The sequence below is a fragment of the Charadrius vociferus genome, unplaced genomic scaffold, assembly GCF_000708025.1.
Source record: "Charadrius vociferus isolate BGI_N301 unplaced genomic scaffold, ASM70802v2 scaffold793, whole genome shotgun sequence".
Taxonomy (NCBI): Eukaryota; Metazoa; Chordata; class Aves; order Charadriiformes; family Charadriidae; genus Charadrius; species Charadrius vociferus.
The window spans coordinates 431,607-454,357 of NW_009647833.1; the positions used below are offsets into that span (position 1 = coordinate 431,607).

A 22,751-nucleotide genomic window follows, 5' to 3' on the forward strand; every position below is an offset into this window, starting at 1 on the left:
TGTCTGTTGTAATAAGCTTGCTTTAGGACGGTGGTTAATTGGAATTACATTGATACAAGTTCTGCATCACCATGGAAATCTAGGGGTTCACACAGCTTGGAAGTTGTAGAAAAATAAGACCACAAAAAAAGGCCAAAATTTCTTCCTTAAACTATATGCTAATCCTTATGATTTATGACAACTGGGAGCTTTTTTAAGGGTAACAGCACTTCATTAGCGACATTTCACTCCATTTGGAAAAACCAAAATGCCAGTTGAGTCCTTATACAAGTTTAAGTCACATTTGCACATATAATTCTGTGTTACGGAGTTTGGAAGTTTGGTTACAAACTTTGTGAGCACAGCTTAATCAGCGTCGTGAATACGTTTACTGGGCCAAGCTTTTCAGAAATTCATTAATTAAAAAAAAAAAAAATCTGCATTTTGAATCTAACCTATTTGACAGCTTGGCTTTTAACTGAAGAACTAAGCAGGATTTTTCATTTCTCTACTTGCAAACATCCATTTTTTTGGAGTCGGAACAGCACAGCTAGTGTTTCCCTGCTCAGCCGGTGACATCAGTTTCAACTTTTATTATAATTTAGACTAAAAAAGTCTAATTGATATAGCAACACTGACTGAGGCTAACTTTTGCTACTCCACTACCACGACAATATTGAGAGGGGAGAAAGTATCAAATCACTCGTTGAGATTTTGCCTCAACATTTTTAGTACTGCACTAGAATTAAGTAGAACTTAAAATCTGTGAAAAAAATGTTTCTTAGCACTCCCAAATGTTATTTGTAGCTGGTGTTATTTGCCTTGTAATCAACATACCTCACCTAATACTGCCTTTCTTCCTAATTTGTAAAGTTGCGATACTTCAAACTTTGTTTCAGAGACGTCAGGAAACATCATCTTCAAGTACCCCAGATCAAAGAAAGGCGCTTTCATCTATGAACAGCGGTAGGTTTTTCCCCCCTCAGTTGCTGCATCACTATTTTTGGTCCAACAACAAACCAGCAAGCGTTCCCCAGTGCTTCGTCTTGTCCCCCCACATCACCAGGACATCTGACCGTGAAGCTGTAGAACCCTCGCTATCCGCAGCGCGCTGATTGCTCCCCGTTCTTCCCATCCCAACATTCTGCATCTTATGACTGGGAACCAGACCATCCGTAACCCCCCTGCCCACCTCCCCCAGCCCCAGAACCCTGGCAAAATTCGGAATCTGTAACTGAACGAGCATCTACCTTTACCCCAGCTCTGGATTCGCAGTTTCCCCACCAGCTCTCCCTCTCCCGGGGAGAGCAGTGCCCACAGGGACACAGCGCCGCTGACAACGAGCAGAAACGAGCGGGGCTGTGGCGGCCTCCCGCGGGCAGCGGCAGGAGGACAGACAGGACCCGGCCCGGCTGCCATTCTGCTTTTGTTAAGGTTTTGTGGCTTTTGTTAAGGTTTTGCGGCTTTTGTTAAGGTTTTGCGGGTTTTGTTTGCCACGCACTTTCAGCGGGGCATTTCACACAGCCAGGAAAACAATCCCTTCTCCACGCACGCAGGGAATTCCAGGGACAAACCGAGGTCGCCGAGATTTCCACCAACACCAGCGATCTCGCTCATCCACATAGAAAAGTATATCCTGAAAATACACGAAAATAGCTGCACCTCAAGCCTTTTTGCTTTGGATAAACAGTGTTAAGTTCTTCTGAATATTCTCTTTAAGTACCAAGTCTCAGTACTACAGATTTATGATAGGTTACACAACCTGAAATGATCATAGATTAATACTTTACATCTTAAGCGACATGTGAATATTCATGAATGCTTCCCAATTCCCCGTTCTGGTTTACTAAACATTTAGAATGTGTAGTAAGTAACAAAATACTGCCCAGAGCAATCTGGAAAATCCTCTCGTCAGCCTGCCAAAATCCTTCAAAAGTTACTAAATACCGTTACGTACAAAAAACCCACTTCACCTCTCTTACCTAATGCAAAGCCTCAAAGCTTTAAAATTACACTTGACCTTAAAACCTAGTATTTAATGTAATTTAATGGAAATCCAGTAGGAAAGCTGGAAATTTACCTCAAGGACTAGAGGAAACATTAACCTGCTTATCACGAGACAAGGAAAGCGCTTTATTTATAGCAAACTATCACCCAACACAGGACGCCACCACACTGGACAGAACTTGCCCCAAGTGGAATACCTGTTAATATGGACAGACTCAAAACACAGCCAGTTTGCTGACCCCGATCCAGAAGCAGACACCTGTCAACTGTCAAAGGATTTTTATAGTCCATAATCCATTGATCTTTCATTGATTATCCACAATCTTTTGCATAAGTCCTCTACAAAAGCGAGGAGGTAGATAGAAGACGCGCTGTGTGGGGAAAATAGCTTAATTAGAAAAAATGTGCCCTTAGGACATTACGGAAAGGTATTTCAGGATAATTTAAGGGCCAAAGAAAGGTAATTTTTAAAATTAAGTCTAAATTATCAGATATTTACCATTTTAACATAGAAAATTATGATTGTTAATCAAGTGAAAAAAGCAGATAAAGCCCTTTTACAATGAAGGCTCTGATTTCACTCTCAGGCCAGTTCCTCTGCTACCATATTTACATGCACAAGTAACTAAGAGTTTTCATTTTCCCTATTCAATTCAGATATTATATACATACATAGAGAGAATATGATATCCTCCGCATCTGTGAACAGCTACATTCTGTAATTAAACCGATGAGCCTGATTATAGGTCAGAGGAGATGTCTAGAACCAGGCTACACAAGATGATTTTGTCAGCAATTTCAAAACCTGACCTGTAATATAAATGTGCACACACAATCTTATAATGCTGCCAGAATTGGGCCATCATTAAATTGGATGAAGATCAAACAGTATACTTAAAAAAAGATGACATGTCCCCCAACCAAAAAAAGCTGTATTTATTTAGACATGCATTACTGTGCTTAGGAATTAAGGATCATGATTTCTAAAAATAAATAATCAGAAAGCAGCTCTGATGCTGACAGCCATTTTTACTCTGAAGTGCAAAGGCCAATGCTCTCACACAATTACTTTTGAGCATGGCTATCCAAAACACCAGCGTATGTAATATTTCTCAAAATATTAAAATAAGAAGCATTTCTTGACTCATTTCTACTTGCTGTTTTCATCCATACAGAACTACAGACTGACTCCGTTTTGAGCTAAAGGTGCTACAAGCCTCGACAAGTACACAGAATTTGCCAGGTCTTTACATTTAAAGATGCTGATGGCAAAAATATATACAGAGAAAACAGCTCTCCTGACATGCTGTTATAGTTAAAGACACTTGGGATCTTCATTCTCGCTTCTCCCTCTACCATTATTACACAAAACACGTCTCCCTCAAGCTGAGTAACACATAGTAAAATTTCAAGAGTTTAGTATGTAATTTGTACAACTTCTCACTCTTCTCCTCTCTTAAATTTTGATTGTTTGAATTTTCAGGTGCACAGACAAGCTGCTTGCTTTGAAGCATGTGATGCCTGTTCTGCGGAGAGACCTTTGGAAGCAATGAAGAAACAGCACATACTGCATTGCTGAGCCAGCAGAATCCTCTACACTGTTTTCTAGCATCACACATGGAGACAACTTCTGATCACATTTATCGACTACTGTTTCTGTCTTAAAAGAAATTACAGAAAAATCAAATTGGAATTGACTGCAAAAGTTTTACTTAATAGTTCATTTGCACATGGAGGATGCAGGCAGAAGTCCTCTGCAGGCTGCACATAGTTGCAGATGCTATGATTACTGTATGAGAAAACCAATGTCGTTGCCAAAAATTGGTTAAAAGTTCAGAGTATGTAAGATACCCCCTTCTTTTCAGCAACCCTATCCACATAAAAAGACCACCATCAAAAGCTCAATATTTACTGCACTGTATGTATATCAGAGTCTCAGAAATTATACTTTTAGGCAAAGAACTCACAATTAATAAGTATTTAGTTTTAGACCTTTTATGAGCAAAGATGTTTTAATGTGTCACATTTCAAGAGCATCAATCTTTCTTTACAAGAAAAGAAAAAAATCACTTCATACATTTGGAGCTAGAGAGGTCCACAAGACTTTCTGCAAATTAAAAGTGCATGAAATACATGCAGCATCCTTCATACATGAAATATTTTCCAATAGGGTTGAGAATACAGTAAGTGTTAAACAATACTTAGAGTTAAAAGTACCTGAAAAGAATCTCTCCTGGGAGAGACAGATTAACTGAACATCCTCCTGGACAGCTGTGCAAGTTCTCAACAAATGCTTTTCTGTACAAGTGGTTTAAAAATCATACAGCAAGTTCTGGAATATTCAAAACAATGATTTGATAGAACAAAGATTCTACAGTTACCTCAATTCCACGTTATTTTGTTACAAACAATTATCATGGCCTAAGCCCTGGGCTCCGGTGCTCAGATTCACGGCCTCATCCATGCAACGTTATCTGTCTCAAGAGACCAAACTTTAGCTCTTCTACTAAATCCCAAATGGGTGACTGTGTAAGTTCAGCAGCTTTTCCAGCACTGAACCCTTTCCCTCCCATGTAACTTGACTCACTGAAATTTCAGAGAGACTTATCAAAGAGAGGTCATGTATAAACAGCACAGTCAAAAGCTACATCAGATGTAGGAAGACTACTGGTTTAAAAACGTGTTGAGCATCTTTGAACGCAGAATTTTCCAACACCACTGCTAGAGAGAAAGAGGGAAAAGAAAGTTTGCTACTTCAATAGCTGTGTTTTTTCAGTCAATACAGAATAAAGCAAAATAGTTTATTTATGCAGTGATGAGGGAAACAAGAGAGAGAAACTCAGTCATCACCTGTCCCTTTACAGATCAAGTCCAGAAATCAAGACTGGTATTTTAAAACTTAGCTTTTCCTAGCCTAAATAAAAAAAGTTTTAATGTATAAGTGCTATTTGGTAGTATTGTCTAAAACCAGAATTATATTTGCATTTTAAAATAGGTGTCCATGTTGCAAATTCAACAGCAATAAAATTGAGTTGAAGAAAACCACACTGCAAAAAAACTATCTGGAGCTACAGACTGGCTAATAAACCAAATTAGGACAGAAAGGGCAGAAGTTTTTCATTTACCTACTGAGCTGCATATGAAGCCTATTCTATAACAATTCTGTGTCTACTAGAAAGCAGGCAGAACTATGACGAGACTAATTATTAGCAGTTATCTGACCAGACATAACTGGCCTGAAAGGGAAACAAGAAGCTTAGTACGTAATAAATAATTTCATCCTTTTTCCTACAGACAGTTAGGAAGTTACATTTCCCTCTCTTCCATTCAACGAGCAACAAGCCTGATTAAGTTAAGAGGAAACTGAATTTACAGCCATCTTAACCAGGCAGATATCTATAAGGACACCATTAACTCACATGTTCACTTAAATCGTAAATGCAGTAGTTTCTTCCACTTCATTCATGTAGAAATATTCCTTAGAAAGGAATTATAATGCACAAACAAGTATTATCCATCCAGATGGACTCGACATTCTAACGCTGACAGCCCACTGACAGACGTAATGAAATAGCAAAGATGCTCCATGACTACAAGTATGGCACAACAGCCAGCGGAATGACACAAGAGCCCTTCCAAATCTGAGCTAGCAAGGGAAAAAAATTACTTACTTTACCAGTTTTGGTAACAGTGAGTATACCTTGCAGCAAATATACTCTTTCATCTGGCTACTATATTCAAGATCCATGATTTTCACATGAAGTTCCTTAAAGAAGTAGATACTATTACTAAACCATAGTTTTGTTTCAGCATTATCTGATGATTAGATGACTGAGCTTTATACATGTCTTTGTGTATAATTAAGCTACAGTAATCAAATTCCTTCTGAAAACCTCTAGCACTAACATGACAACACCAAAGCACACAGGCACTGCAGGCTCAAATCTGTTTGACACACATATAACACCTGTTCACAATGACAGAACAGCATGTAAGCTTCCAGAAATACCTTCTTATCCAACCCCATTCCATCACACTTGGGGTTTCCCGGCTTTTGCCAGTAAAGTTACTTCCATGTCCATGCACATAAACTTAATGAATATTGAATGTACTTTTGTGGAGAGAAAAGACTAAAATTTACACACATCCTAGACTGACACTTGTTGCTTTTATAAGGATGCATATAAATCTGCTTTGGGTGAATTCATTTAACAGGAACATTTTAATTTGTTCCTGAAACTCCTGACCAAACTTAGTCTTCTTTGGTCCCTCACCCTAAAAACAACTTCCCATTCACCCAGCCAACAGACGTTAGAACTATAAATGTGCAAAAGACTTCTAAAACATTGCCTTCCTTTGTGAAAAGACTATTTCAAAGTAAATGTGATATGTAGTAAGTGCAATCTTCCTTTCTGGAAAGCTAGCTACTGCCGTGCCACGGCAGCCTGACAGGCAGATCCGAACCAGAGGTAAACCCAGACCCTCGCAGTGGAACTCAGTGTCAAACCCAGAACCTGGCTCAAATGCTGTATTTAGACCTTGACCAGTAAGTCACAGTCATCACATCAGAAAGGGGTCTAAATGCAGTTGCAACTCAAGCTCAACGTTCTTATCAGTAAGAATAACGGAGTGAATCTATACTGACCAAGTGAGTTAATTTGGTAAAAAAAGTGACCACCTTTACTGACTACACTTCACACGCTTAACTATCTAGCTAGCCACAGATTCTGTTTTCTATTTCTCCTGTGCGTTGCTTTTTTTTTTTTTTTTTTACCCTACAAGTCACCTGAAAACTGAAAGCAACACAACAAATGAATACACACAGGATACACTTTCAGAAATTCTTTAGTTTCTGCCTACTAGAATATAACTGGAATAACTGACATGTCTTGACATCTGCTTAGGAACACTTGTGACAGATAAAATAACGCCTGTTATCTACAGTTATCCTATCCAGCAACTTTCTTTCTAGTCATCAATACTTGTGAAGTGCGCTGTTGCTAAATGAGCTATTTACAAATGTAAACTATGTAATTAAAGTTTTAAAATAAATAGACAACCTTTACATTAGGTAGCAACTTGACAACAAGGTAATAGATCATCATCAAAGAATGATCTGTGTATGCCGCTCTTTTTTTTTTTATTATTTTTTTTATGAAGAAAATCCTTGGCTCACAAACTATTCTGCAAGAACTTCCTTGGTTTTCTTCCTTTATGCTGGATAATTGTGTAAAAACTCCTTAAGTTTTGTTGGATAGTCTGTCATCACTCCAGTTGCTCCCAGATCAAATGCCCTCTTGTATTCTTGTTCTTCATTCAGTACCCAAATATACACCTGTAAGACGAGACAGAAAGACAAATTATTACAGGAAATACTCAAATAATAAAAAAAAGGTAACTTTTGACCTAAATTGTTTCATGTCAGATGATGCCGCGTATATTTAAAACGATAAACGATTACACTGTGATGCCAAAGATGTGCACACAAATATATCCAACTTCTTCCCCACCCCCCTCCAAAAGGGGATATTTTCTAGAGGTGACTCCAACTTCACTTCATTACCTGAGACTTCTGTTATTTCCAAAAGCTGAAATACTATTTTGTGAAAAGCCCAAAACAGGTAAGCAGTTTAGCAGATTCTGTAGGCTTAAGTTTGAAGTGGGGAAAAAAAATAATCTCAAAGGGATATAAATTAAAGAGTCTTTTTCCAAGCATACAATTCTTCCTTTGCAACTACAGATCTGCAAATACAACAGCATAAGCTAGCAGCACAACAGAAGATGTTGGGGAGAACACAAACCCATCTTAAGGCCGCATCTGCCTGGTTCAAATTCTCACTACGTTAAAAGCACATTTCCTTTAGCTTTGCCACACTGTACCTGAATGCCCCGAGCAGTGAGGTGGTCAAACAGTGCTTTCCGCATTAGCAATCTGTAGAAAGGAGAACAATATTATTTAAGAACTTGAAGTATATATGAAATTTTCAGTGTTTGTTGATGTTCTGTAATAAATTTTCCATAAAGCATTTAGATTCAAAATTTGGCACACAAAAGTGATTAGAAACCTAATTATTGAAAAATTTTAGTTCAAGCAACTCAAGACTGGTTAACATAGAAACCCAGAACTTTGCCTTAGCTATGGATATTTGTATCAACTCTTCTGGAGATCAAATCCAGCAGACAACTCCTTCATCATACAGGTACCCTGTACCACATCTGATGAATCAATCCCTTTGCTTTCAGAAGTGATTTTATTCTTCACACTAGAAGACATGAAAATTCAACTGGCCACTCAAGAAATCAAACTAAGAGATGTCAGACACAGAAGCAAGAGCCAGAAGACACTTACTGCAATCACGTTCAACCTCTTCAAGCATATGACTAAGTGGCCTCTGAAGCACAGATACTCTTAAAATGCAGTGTTCCACATAAGCCAAAAAGTATCTCCTCTGACAACATTATGAAACAGTCACAATCCCATGAAATGCAAAAGCCGCAATCTGAGTCTACTTGCATGCTAATTAACTGAACACGCTTAACGACAGAAAATAAATAGACAGATTGGAATAATGCCCGCTGTTACTGCACCTCAGTATGTTTCAGCATATGAAAAATAAAAGCATACAGGAACACCTACATAAGATTTGAATATGATTTATGCTGCACTGACAAAAAAGCTAGAAGAAACTGAAAAAAATTACAATGTAACAAGTAGCTATAGCAATAGCTAGCCTTAGCTGCTTTAGCCAACTGTTAATATATAGCAAAATATAAATAAAAATTTAGTAAGATTAAAATCTTACGTGTCAGCTAGCCAGATAATAAATTTCTGGCTTCTTGTAATCTTCTGAGGTTCTTTCAGCCTGTTGAGGAAGAGGAACAAAACCAGAACGCAAATTAAAATATTATTTGAGATGTTCCTGCACAAGGAACATGAAGAATTAATCTTGCAGTCCCTCAAATTAGTGCAGTAATTGCACTGTCTAAGACAGTGACTTAGAATTGGGTTACACAAGAGAAATGTGCTACATTGAGGAAAAGCAGCAGATGGGTATTCAGTAGCATTTGGAGTAAAGTATGAGAAACAAAGAGCACGTGAAATCTCACATCCACCCTATTACTGACTTGCCTCTTGGCCTTATTCAGACTAATTTGTTCTCAAGAGGGAGAAAAGGGCAAGAATTAGTTATTTGTACGGCACTGACATATTACTATCTAGACTGCATCAGCACAAGCTACATTATAAAGGCAGCTGCATGAAGGCAGTATTTACAGGAGATGCTGTAAACAGGAAACATCGATATACAGAGCCGCTAGCAGCTGAGTAACTCAGAGCTGGCTAGAGACAGGTTAAATACAGAGGAGCAGAAGATTTGCAAAGCTTTCTCTTAGGAATATACAAAAGTGCCTAAACTAACAAAACAGTACCCTCAGCCCGAGCATACCGACTAAACCAATGCTCAAGCTGGCATTTTCATTCACTTGCTTTACTATCGTTTCAGTTTAGCACCCACCGACAGACTCTAACTCACTTGAGGATGATTGAAGGCATGGGAATTTCCAAGAATTCCTCCTTGAAAGGAATGAACGGCAGCAAACCGGTGTAGAACAGGCCAAGAAGCAGGAGGACACGTTGCAAACAGAAGATGATGGGAATGTCAGCGTTCTGCAGGAACCAGGAAAGAAAAGACTCTAAATTATCTTGGTAGATTGTTGAGGCTGTTGCAATTAAAATTACCCATCAATGTATGTGTGAAGTTTAGCACTTGCACCTATAGATTAGGCTGCCAACTGTTTATGATATGCTGCCACTGAATTTAAATTACTCTTTCCAGTACCTTGTAACCCAAGCAAAAATTTTACACAATTTGAAGGGGCATTGGGACCTGAAAAGGTAAATTTTCATTAGTCACAGTACTGCTTTTGTTACCTGCCTTCATCATCTTTCCAGACTGCATGACACTATGCAGCACTTTCCCTTAGAGTAGTATTACCCCAAAGAGCAAGCTGCTCTTTAGCACAGGACCTTTTACAGTTTGATATCACATGAACTCACTTCACAACACATTTTTAAAGGTGCTGGTTTATGAACCAAAATATTTGGGCACTGATGCTACAAAAACGAATAAATATAATGGCTGTTCAGGTAGGAAATGGTGTGTTGCCCTGCACAGATAAATCAGAACAGTATCTGTACTCTCAACTAGATCAATTTCACTCAAGCGCATAAGTCCCCCGGACTAAGCACAATTTTAATTTAATTCTAAATTGTACAATTCCTCAGCACAAAAAGGCATAGAATCTATAGCTGAAAAATAGCTTTATATCAGTATAACTGTATGTCAACTAGTGGACACATCCACTATTTTCATAAACAAAACCACACCATAAGCAATCCTTAAAAAATCTGCTTTTGTACCAGATGAACGATGCGCAGAACAGGCTGTAAGACCTCCTGGCATACCATCATAACACCCTATATTTTATAGAAGAAGAATAAAAAATGATGAAGCTTAATTCCTCAAGTATTTTTTTGTAGAGTATATGGGTGTTAACCGTGCTTGTTTTATTGCAACAGCGTAGTAAACAGAATACAATCTAAGTGCAAAATTTCCCATCACATCTGAAAGTCTGGCATAGCTGGCTAGATCCTGACTTACAGGGTGCTTTTCTGTATATTTTGTCACCACAGAGTAAGAAGCAGGCAAGAAGAAAGGTCAGCTGGATCCATTCTTACCTCCTTAAGACACTTTGATACAACCTCATAATTTGCATTGCCCCATACCGTCAAATGCTCTCGCTTATACTGACTCACCAGCTCCGAAACCTGCAATATAAAAAAGGAGAACTGTAGCATGCATTCACTGAAAATTATGCGCAGCATTATTTAACTGAAACTCTACTTGCTCCTTTTCAACTACATAAGCCATTACAGAAAAGACAGCTCTACGCTCTCTCCCAACTGAAGATGATTGTGTTGCTTTGACTGGGAAGAAACAGGTGTCAAGGTCAACAGATAAAAGGAAAGAGCATTATACTTACAAAAAACCTTACATAATTTAAGAAAACTAGATGGAAAAATACTATCTGATAGAAAGCAGATTTCCTCTTCTGTGATAAACACTTCTCTATACACTGACATCATATTTTTATGCTGCTTTGGTAGGCAACAGTCCATATGACCCTTAATACAAAGCACAGAACAAACACGTCTCTAGCAGTGTAGCATCAGTTTCATGTCAGGATAAAGGGTCAGTAAAGAGCTGTTTGCCGAGTATCTTGCACAAGATCACTTCTCTGTATTCTGCATTACCTCATTCATGGAGCAAGATCTAACATGTGAAGGATGAAGCAGTCCAAGAACACAGATTTTTAGTGTCATAGACTGCTAGGAACTCCAAGAAACTTTTCTTTTGGAATTTCAACATCATTACGTGACATTCAGTCTCAGTTCAGCGCAGATTTTCATGTACCTTTTTGATCAACACATTGTTGTTCACTTTGATGTCAATGTTGACAGGAGTTTGTGGAAATGCTTCAAACACCTCTTTCAGGAGTGGAATACGGTTGTCTTTTCCCTCGCAGTGACATTCTGGGGAAACAAGAACATTGACACTGCTGTGACCATTTTTAACACAATGCAGGTAAGTGCTCTGACATCTCAACTTTTATCTTAAAATTAGAAATAATGTACAGTTCCCAGAATTAGCAATTTTTTTAACTGAAAAAAAAAAACCCCAAACTTCACTCAGATAGTTATAATTAATTATGACAAGCTCACTTCTGTAATGAAAATGCCCGAAGCATATTGCACGTTTAGCTTTGAATTTCATAAATTCAGACATTATTTAGCAACAGTAGGAGTGCAGGCATCGTTAAAATCCCAAAATAGCAAACATGGGCTCAGTTACCACATACCAAATGCAATGAAATTAATATGAAATGAGACCAAATGAGAAAAGCTTTTCCTTCTAGGAAAATTTACTGAAGAAGCATAATGAGTAAAGGGAACAGAAGGCAAAGTCCCCAAATTTTATTGTCTGAAACTGCTTGTGGCTCTAGGGAATGACCTGAAGGCTCTCACCATCTCTTTGTATTACTGTACATTAACAAAAGATATATATGTGTGAAAACAACACGTCATGGATCTCCTCTTGATGCATTTTAAGTATTTTGCAATTTTGAAAAGTTTAACACAACATTTGGTTACTGGGCAATTCAAATATGGAAAGGCTACACAAGACAGCCACAAAGCCACTCGAGCAAACACACCTGATATAATCTCCTGATATAATCTTTTCCAGGTGGAAGTGCTCTCAGTATGCTTTATTCAAATCAGTGTCCCACAAATTAGTTTTCACAAGAAAACAGGTTACTCTTTTTCTAGGTTTTCCTCTCTTGCAGCAATATTGGTACCAAACTTTAAGTCATACACACAATAACTACTACTCTTTCCATTCACCCTTCTGGAAATGTCTAAATTATCTGACACCTTGCAGTATTTCAAGCCCAGAGTGCACCAGCACAATGGCATTTGAGTTGTAAAGAAACTCTTCTCAGCCTTATCTTTGTTTTTGGAACAACAAATTTTCAATCAGCACCCTCTGAAGATATCACAACGGAACTGGAAAGCAGTTGCAAGAAGCAGACAAGCAAACAATGGAAATGTTTACTCAGAGGAAGATAGCTTACATCTTAAACTTACCCACTGCCAACTGGTATGAAAAAAACCCCACCATATTTTGTTTTCTAAAGCTAGTATTGTATTTTCCTTTTAAAACTTCTCTTATCAAGATACTGATAGAAGCACATTTCTACTCCCTTTGTCAAAATAAAAAATTGCCACTCTACAACAATGGAAAATTAGTTACTGTAAATTGAAACAGCAAAAAACTTACCTTTCTGAAATGTGACATCCAACTTGCAGAGATATGGTGGAAGTTCCTTAAAAATAAAGGGAAATGGAACACTAATTCATATGCAGGGATATAATAATGACTTTTTTCACAAAAGACAAAATCATTATAATTCATAAGCCATGTAAGTTATCTTTAAAGACAAAAATCATATTTTTTTTTAAATCTTCTTGCCCAAAATGTGATTTAGAAGCACCGTGTTCATTCTTACTCAAACTATTTGGCATTCTTAAGACTTGTGTTACCTGTGGCTGAGTAAGGCAAAATGTTTCCAGATGCCTGTTTGAAAATTCTGAGAATTCCATGTAAACATCAGATGGAAGACAGTTCTGTAAACCATGCTTTTAAAACCACCAATGCAGGTGGGATTCATCTACCGGTTTTCCCATTAAAAAGCTGGTGATACGAGAAGGAGCTTGTTGACGAAGCTTCCTTTATCATCAGTATGGCAAAATAGGCCCACCTCCAGAAAGCTATTCGGCCAACCTACTGTTGGATTGGTTAATCACCCTGTAGAAATGTGCTGGGTTTTCTCCTTTGACTACCCAGGGAGCCTAGTTAACCTTTTTTTTTTTATTTTATTAAGTAAGACAAGATGAATCCCCTCCTTAGATTTTGGATACTAGACATACACACACACAACTTTCCTGTCCACCCCAGTCACTCTACAAACACATTTTTAAACATCATCTAGCACTAACACTTATTCTTCAACTTACAGAGTATTTGAGGTCGGATATGTTGACATCAACTCCTGTTGATCTCTTCAGGTTCTCATCATGGGACACAACCACTTGCTCATCTTTCGTCAGGTGACAATCCAGCTCCAACATGTCTGTTCCTATATTAACCGCACTGGAAGCAAAGAAGTCTGCCTTGAACCGCACATGTATTTCATACAGGTCCAAACCTAACACATACGTGTTATTCAATTAAAGTAATCTCAGTGGAGGTACTTTACATGCTTTATGATGCAATGAATCCTCACAATCTTGCTGCAAAGCAAGAAGTAAATAACTCTGCTGCAGTGGGAAAGCTGATGCAAGAATAAACAACATATCATGAATCAGAGATGGGATTTGAACTCGGGAGCTTTGGCTCCGTCTTCCATAGAAATCAAGTAGCGCATCTGTCGATTGCAGCCTACCGCCTCTGTATTGAGAAACCTACTTCTAAAGTATTGTTTCAGAATTTTGAGTGTGACGTTTATTACTATCAGCACATATACCACTGGAAGAAGCAAGCTCTTTTTTAAAAGTAATCAATTTTGTGGTAAGCATAAACAACAAATGACAGAGACGTGAAAGACTTTTTTTACTTGATTTAAGTTAATCAGGAATGGATGGATCAGGAAATTAGCAATGGGGCTTGCAAGCTTTTGGCTTTTTTGGCTAGCAAAACTACATTTAAAAATAACTATTATTATTTTAATGAAAAAGTTTTAATTTTAAATTTTAAAAAATAAGCCACTAAAACACCCAGTCATCTTTTTCAAAGAAAAATAGCTATTCCTGTTCCAATCTGCTGCTTTGAAAAGTCCTAATTCAATCCCAAATCCACTCTATAGGAGCTTAGTTCATAGGATGAGGAATAAAAGAAAGCAGAAAGTAGTAATAATACTGATGAAAAATAAGTACAAGAAATCTCACACCAGAACAAAAAACCTAAGCTTTACTCCAACGAGAAGTGAATTGCTCATTTCATTAGGAAAGATACTCAGAAGGTATCATTCCAGCAGACACCTAAAAGTCCCAGCCTGAAGTCTGAACACTTCCTGCAGAACACTGGGCTGTTCTTTTTATCCACCTACAAACAAACCTAGAAGATCTGTCGAGTGCAGTCTATACCAGACACAAAGCTCTGCAACTTCAGTAACAGCCTTTTCCTTAAGAAAACGGCCTTATTGACTGCTGAAGTACAGACTTGCCATAAACATTCACAAATGCAATAACAAAACAAAAAAAATTTGAACATATAAGTGTTTAACACAATTTCTTCCGCAGCTGGGATAATGATCAAGAAGAGGGTTGTCAAATTGAACTAAATTTGTTAACTATTTTTCAGTGCCACTAATTAAGAATCAGGAGAGGAACAAAATTGTATTACACATGGAAGATACACAGCCTGTTCTGGGCAATTTTCCCTCCCGAGGAAAAGCATCTCCAAATATGCCACAGGAGATTTGCCAAATTTGTAGATGTTCCCACCTAGTACAACCTATCATCTAACCAGCAAAATTTATCAGAAATATTACTGCTTAAGAAATTCAGGACTGATGCTGCATGGAAAAAGGAGAACAAGAACCTGCCTTGTTAACAAATTTGAGAATCTGCCAGGCTCTTACTAGCAGCTTGCTGCTAAATAAGCTTCCTTGAAGTGCTACATTTTTTCAGCTGGAAATCAGTTTGTTCCATGGCTCTGTAGTAACACATCAAATCTACATTGCTCCAGAGAAGACTCCAGATGTTCTCCAGATTCAGAAGAACGTGTTGGATTCAGATCCAACCGCCCCAAAACTGCAGTTGTGAAGTAGGCTCACATTTGCAAATTAGGATGACAGAGCTCTGCTTGTGTTTAACTCCAACTGTTTTTAAGTAAAATGACATACCAAGAAATATATAAGAAAAGCCTTTCCTTGGAAACTAAATTCCATTAAGCAAGGCCTAATGTAGCACAACATATAGAATTTATAAATACTAAGTTGATCACGTACTTTTATTACGGTAACTACAGTGTTTAAAGCTTTCTCTCTAAACAAACTATATTCATAAAAGAGGAAATACAATGAGAAATTATCTGGTGAGTTTATTTAGCAGCTTCCTGCCAAGACGATACTGAAGTACATGGCTGTATTAGGGACAATTAAACTAGTAATTAAATTCTTATGACATCTTTTATGCCAGATCCCCAAATACTTTAAGACACTACAAGTGTCTCTTTTAGCTTAAAATCAATTATTTTAAAATCTAAAACCACCACTGAACCAAGGAGAGGAGGAAGAGAGCATCTGTCGTTCATCTCAGTGGCCAGTCTGGCCCAAACCACGATAACAATATGACAGGATTACAGCCCCACAAAATCTATTAGGCATTTTACCATACGAAACAAAAAAAAATACTGTCTTTGGTACAAAAAAGTTATAATTGCTTTCTGTAATACTTGTAAGTTAAGCTAGTATGGAACTTAAAATTACCAGTAATGTCTCTTCCCCCCATACACTTTGTTTATATATTACTATAATAATTTCTTCATTATCATGCAACAGTATTAAATATTCTCCAATCAATGTTATAGAGCATAAATAAAACTATTTGCTTGTCAATACTTAGGTTACTGTCAACAAGGCAAAAACAAGGGGGTAGGTCTTATGCTGCAGACAAGCGACCTCTTTTGGATTCAACTACATCGATGGTCAAATATGCCTGCTTGTCCAAACCTGCAGAAACAACTCTTGCAGGCACACCCCATTTGGCTTCATGCAAAATCTGATGGGTTACAAATTGATTAGTTCATACCAGCCACCTGAGCCAATCCAGATAATTTTTCGCCACCCAGATCACCAATTTTCTACCCAATTCCTTCAGCTAGCTTACCAGTGGAGATGGGAATGAGTAGATGGGAGGGACAAAGCCTTTACCCCTCCACAGAGGAAGACAGAACACCTTCTACTGCCTAATGCAAGGGAATTGCTCTGACTCTGCTTTCTGCAGAAGTAATATGCCTGTCTTACTCAGCAAAGATGGTCTCAAAACAAGTAACTGAACTTTGCTACTGGCAGTTGAGATGAGTTCAAAAAGTGGACATCAACACAGTTGTTACACTATAGTCATAAAATAATTAAAATGGTCAGAAGAGAGACAGACAAACGTCTGTATTATCAGAAAACATTATTTGACTCCTAGCACAGTCCTTACTCTAAGTACTACAGCTTACTTCTGGGAATGAGAAAATAGGTTATGGTGTAACTTTCCAAGAGCCCTACACATATAAACCCAGTATGACACTAAATGAAAATTAAGAAATGGTTAAAAAAAAAGAAGACCTTCCCAGAAACTGCGCTAACAGACTTGAAAAAAGGCAGGCCAGCAGGAAAAAAAACCCACAAAACTATGCTAAGCTTCCATGGAGATAGAAAATACTGCAGTACTTTCAATAGCACTGTTTGGTTGGGAAAGCTGGCACTCCTCAGCCTGCAAGGAAATGTGCAAACTGATGAGGCTACTTAGCACAAAGCAAATTAAAAAAAACACACAAACAAAACAAAGAGAAGCCTGCATAATTTGGTCACTGCTCATTGGCAGCTGGAGTTTTAGATATGCTTCTTTTTCAAATATCTTTGAGAACCTTGTTAGAATTCACCGCTTAAATACTGGAGGCTTAAAAGGCTTTCCAGTACCAACTCAATTTTAAACCCCTAGATAAGAGGCTTTCACACGTTGTGCAAATGAAGTATGTGGATGAAGGCAAAAAACATATCCCAAACATTTTTAATAGCTTTACAGATGGTGTACTGAACATCAGCTAACACTAGGATTTCAGTCACAATAATTCTAGGAGACAAATTATTAACTTTCTATACAGAGGAGGGAACTGAATACTATGAAACTGTGGAATATCTGAGAATTGCTTACAGCCGTAATAGCAGTCAACAGATTCAGACTTGCTAAAATCTAGCCTTGTATACTAATTAGCATATTGGTATAGGCTATGATCTGAAATACCTTTTGAAAAACATCAATGTATCTAGAAAAAACAGTGTGATATTAGCAATGAAAAATAGCTTTATAATGATAAATAAATTAATGGAAGTAATCAGCATTAAACATGGAAGCAGTATTGTTTCATGTTTTATTAGCTAGCACAGGAGGAAGCGGGCCTCAGGAGTTTTATTTCCAATTGCCAGTCTACCACATTATTGCTTACAAATCATAGTCTGTGGTAACCCGATTCCTTCTTGTTTAAATTGGAGTCATGTTTAGCAATCCACTGTAGTCATCCAAAGGAGAGATGACTTTCAGAAATAGGACACTGTACCCCAAACAACTGATGGAAGCCCTATCTTTCTTGATTGCTTCACTCACTGAAGACAATGAGAACATCGCTGCTTTAGGCATTATTATTAGTTCTATTTGTACTCACTGGTGAAAGGCTGTCATCGTGTTTTCCAGGTTCTCTCCAGCACCTACAAAAATAACAGAAAAACTAAAACATGTAAAAAACCTTTTTCCTCCCCTCAGTCCCAGTGGAAATAAATAAATAAAAATGATTAAAATATTTACATATTTTGAGGAATTATTTGGAGGAATGTGTATGAAGCTAGAGTCAAAAATCCCTGTTGCCACTAGCTTACTAGGGAGACCCAAGAGATAGGACTTTCTCAAGGTAAAACAATTAAAAAGAAGAAAGAAAAAAAAAAAAAAAGACTGTTATCTTGGATTTGTATAATGCTTTGAATATACAAAACACAGTGTTTATTTTACCAGATGTTGGGTGTCCTCTTTTTCCTTAAAGGTGTCGTATTTGGCTATGACAATATGATCTACAGGAACAGTATATGCAAAATGTCTACTTCAGAGTTAGTGGGCGGAGTAATAAGAGGAAAGGTAACAAGGTGTGTGTGTGGGGGGAATGACCAAACCAAGAAAAAAAGCACCGAAGACTCTCTAAAGCTGATACTCCATAAACAAATAACCCAGTTGATGCTCAGAGAGGCGACAACCCCTTTTTTCAGTGCAAGAATACTTCCTGAAATAGCACAAATCTGTCAATAAAGGTTTATGGTGCTGTCAAAGGGAGGTCTCATACACAAGGAATGAAACACACATCAACTCCAGTTAAGAAATTAAAGGACAAGCAAATTAAATTTTCTCTCAGGCACGAATAAACTCTGCCAACTCTTAAACCATCTTTCTCTACATAGAAATCTTTGAAAATCAACCTGGTTAGGGACTGGAAAAGGTTGTGCCTTCTCTCTCCTTCACAGAATATGCACTGTTATATACAGAAAAACAAAACAACTTCAGGAAGATACATGTACTGATGAGGATATCTACGCAAATTCTAACTACTCTCTGACAGTGATGAATGACAGATGAATGACAGATGAATTGTAAACAACAATTATAAAAGCTTCAACTAAGGCCTTGCCTATTAACAAGACCTTACCAGTACACACTTACCTAAGCCTGTGTTTAGTTACTTAATTAAAGCGATGCAATTCTATGCACGCGCAACTAGCAATTTAAAATTGTTGTTACCAGGTTAGCTTGCATTGGTACGTCTACAAAATGAAAGACTTAACTTACTTAGAATCATAATGACAAAATCTGCATGGTTTAACATAACCCAATACGGTTAACTCTACAGGAGCTTCTGTGATTAGATGTTCACCAATATTTTACGGACTGTGATTGCAGAGCTAGGAATAGGCTGAGTGGCAAAAGCGACAGAGGGATAGAGGAGAGCATAAGAATCTCATCGTATACTTCTGGTGATCGCCTAACAAATGGGAAAAACCTGCATAGGACCTGGATGATTAGTTATAAGTTAACTGTAATAAAAATTGACCCTGTAGATAACTTATTAGCTGTGACAATACAGCCCATACATCCTGAACAGTAAGAGAGCAGGAAAAAACTGAGTTGGGCTTCAATTTTTGAAGAAACCAACAGTATCCTAACATTCCTGGGCAGAAATTTCCAAAAATAAAACTTTAGGTGACTGATCTAACAAGTCACATGTCAGAGAGGTAGGTAGGGCGAGTCAAACCAGTCAGCAGCAAAACGCCTGACTTGTAGAGTTGAGGGGAAATGAGGAAAAAAGTTGATAGATCAGCTGAAACAGGAATTCTGAATCAGCAACTTGGCTTTCACAAACCACACTCAGAAAAGGGAACTACAACAAGCAAGTTATTTGATGTACTAAATTTTCCCTCCTTAAAAATGAAAAGGTTGGGCTGACTGAAGAGCTTCTGACATTTTATTTACTTAAATGCACCTCCAGATTCACGTGTCGTGCATTTGCCTTGTGAACTACATGCATTTCCCATGCAGAAATTACCTTCCCCAGCATACTTTAGCAGCCTGTGAGCGAAGGTGACCACATCCAAACATTACGATTGCATGCTCTAGCTTTGAAAGCACCACCATGGGACAAGAGGGAGCCAATATCAAGCACTGGCTCAAGATGACCCTTAGAAGTTCTGCTGTTTTGTTGGGTTTTTTTCCCTGCAATATAAGCAAAGAAGCCCATTATGAAAAACGTTGCCAGCAGGTCAAGGGAGGTGATTGTTCCCCTCTACGCAGCACTGGTGGAACTGCATCTGGAGTTCTGCGTCCAGTTCTGGACTCCAAAGTACAAGACAAACACGGATCTATTGGAACAAGTCCAGAGAAGGGCTGTGAAAATTAAGGGATGAGAGATTCTTGCATACAATGAGAGGCTGAGGTGCTGGAATTGTTTAGCCTGGAGAAGAGAGGTTTGGGAGGATCTTACCAACATGTATAAATACCGGATGGGAGGGAGAAAAGAAGACTGAGCCAGACTCTTCCCAGTGGTGCCCAGGGAAAGGGGCAAGAGGCAATGGGAACAAATTGAAATACAGGAAATTTAGTTGATAAACATAAGAAAAAACACTAGGGTTTTTTTGTAAGAGCGATCAAACTTTGGAATAGGCTGCCTGGAGAGGCTGTGGAGCCTCCATCCCTGGATGTATTAAAAACCTCAGCGGACAAGGTCTTGATCAAGCTGCTCTAGCTGGCCCTGCTCAAGTCAGACGAGACAATCTCCAGAGGTCCCTCCCGATCTCAGCTATTCTGCGATTCCATAAAAATCGTCATGCTACCCTGTTTCAAAGACACTGCAATTCGGTCCATGCAGCTGGCATTGACAGAGGACTGTAACACAGAGTATCAAGATTGATCTCAGAAATGACCAATGTTAAAATTATGCAGAAGTGAAGAAATAATTCAGAGATGCTTCCACTGATGAGCTATAAACTGAGATAAGAAAATTCCTGCATGAAGAAAGAAGCAAAATCAAACCCCACAGACTTAAAAAACTTCACCTACAAGGCTTCATCTCAGAGAGGAAAAAGCAAAACAAGTTAAGTGTTATCCTGATCTCCGAAGTTAATAGGAGTAATGCAATAGGAAACCTGACGCCGAGTCTAAAGCTACAGGATGACTAAAGCCTGATAAGAATTTAAGTCCCACAGGAATTGAAGTAACAAGGTAAATACTACACAGAGTAAAGAGTAAGTGATCTTCAGTCTCATAGTACCTGATGAGCAATAAGCTGCCAAGATGCTAAGGGCTGTACTTCTACCATAGGTGCATTTCACAGCAAACATGCAGACACAGAACAATTTGAAGACGGTGGACTTTGTCTCTGAACACCTAATGAATAATCCTCCCAATGAGTAAGGCTTTCCTGTTGTTCTAGTGGTGATTAGTGCAACTGGCCAAAACACTTGCATTCTAAGCTTCGGGCTGTGTATCTTAACTAAGGTCATTGCAAAGAAGTGAGAAGAGAAGAAAAGAAGATTAAGGAGATCATACCAAGTTCCAACAAAGCCATCTGCAAGTTTTTAATAGCTTGCAAATTAACAAACAAACAGGTAACAATCAAAATTGAGAACCTTTGTTTGTTGAAAGAAAATACATACCTACCAGGAAATGGCTAATATATGCATTCCAAGTGGAAAGGTGCATTTTATTCTATACTTAAGACCATAGTTATAAAGAAACTTAAGCTGGCATATAAACTAAATGAAAGAAATGCAAGTAATAAAATCTAGAAGAGATCACCTCTAGTTTTTATATTTTAATAATTCAAGGCAGTAGAAATAGTTAAGGACCATTGGCTGGAACTGCGATCAGACACTGCATAAACTTGCACTAGATATGACACTGAAAAGTGTTTAAACTGACATATCTCCCATGGAACTTCGGGAAAAATATTTACTAGAAAACTTAGTGACACTAGGTTCATGAATTGAATGGGGCAGCAGGGAAAAGCGCAGAACTGATCTTCAAAGAACAACAAAATACAATTTGCTGGTTTTTTTGGTGTTTTTCTCCCAATGCTTTGGAAAAGGCAGGAGAAACTTTAAAGACATCTTTTAGCTATTTTAGACAGAAGCACCCAGCCTACCCACAAAGCCTTGGCGCAAGGGGCACGGAGGAGGCAAGACTCTCAAAATGAGATCGGTTTTATCACAGCACTGACCCATCGACTGTCTGCAACAGCAGAGGGAGCGAGAACAGAGCCACAGCGAACTGCTTTTCTTCTGAAACCAGAAAGCAAAGCACATCGGCAGATAAAGGCAAGAAGATTGAGCTTTTGTACCCGATCTAAGCACCAGTCAGCCGCCTCTCTCGTTAGGAAGAGAAATCCCATAATACAGAATCATTAGGGAGGAAAAAAAATATATACGTTTGCGAGGGAAACCATCACGACCCCACGTAAAACACGCAGATTTCGGCTGCCGCGTTTCGAGTTGGGAGATTAATTCAGCTTTGAAATCAAGCACCGGTCAGCAGGTGGCACCTAAAATTAGGTTGCGGGAGAAAGGTTTAAAGGGAGCCCCGCTGCGAGCGGCCGGCAAAGGCGCGGCGGCCCCTCAGGACCCTCCCGACGTGGGGGAGAAGCGTCCCGAGGGAGCGGGGAGGCATCAGCCCCTCAGCGCCCGGAGCCGGGGGGGGACTGCAGCCCTCAGGGAGCGGCGGGCGGCGTCAGCCTTCGCCCGCCTGAGGGGAGAAAGGGCGGGAAGAGGATATCCCCCCACCCCCTCGGTGGCCCCTCACTCACCGCCGCGGTGGGAGATGTGCCGGCAGCGGGAGGCCGCGC

The 22,751-nt window shown here is 38.7% G+C and overlaps 1 protein-coding gene across 1 annotated transcript; it reads right to left on the reverse strand.

Moving 5' to 3' along the window:
• Positions 1-7,162: 7,162 nt before the first annotated feature.
• GDPD1 (glycerophosphodiester phosphodiesterase domain containing 1) lies at positions 7,163-22,735 on the reverse strand. The gene is made up of 10 exons (XM_009882693.1): positions 22,713-22,735; positions 18,042-18,084; positions 13,622-13,757; positions 12,885-12,930; positions 11,460-11,578; positions 10,724-10,813; positions 9,519-9,652; positions 8,790-8,849; positions 7,867-7,918; positions 7,163-7,321 (listed from the first exon to the last, which is right to left on the reverse strand). Exons 2-10 carry the CDS (start codon positions 18,056-18,058, stop codon positions 7,199-7,201), a joined length of 777 nt encoding a protein of 258 aa, XP_009880995.1. The 5' UTR covers positions 18,059-18,084; positions 22,713-22,735; the 3' UTR covers positions 7,163-7,198.
• Positions 22,736-22,751: the final 16 nt, after the last annotated feature.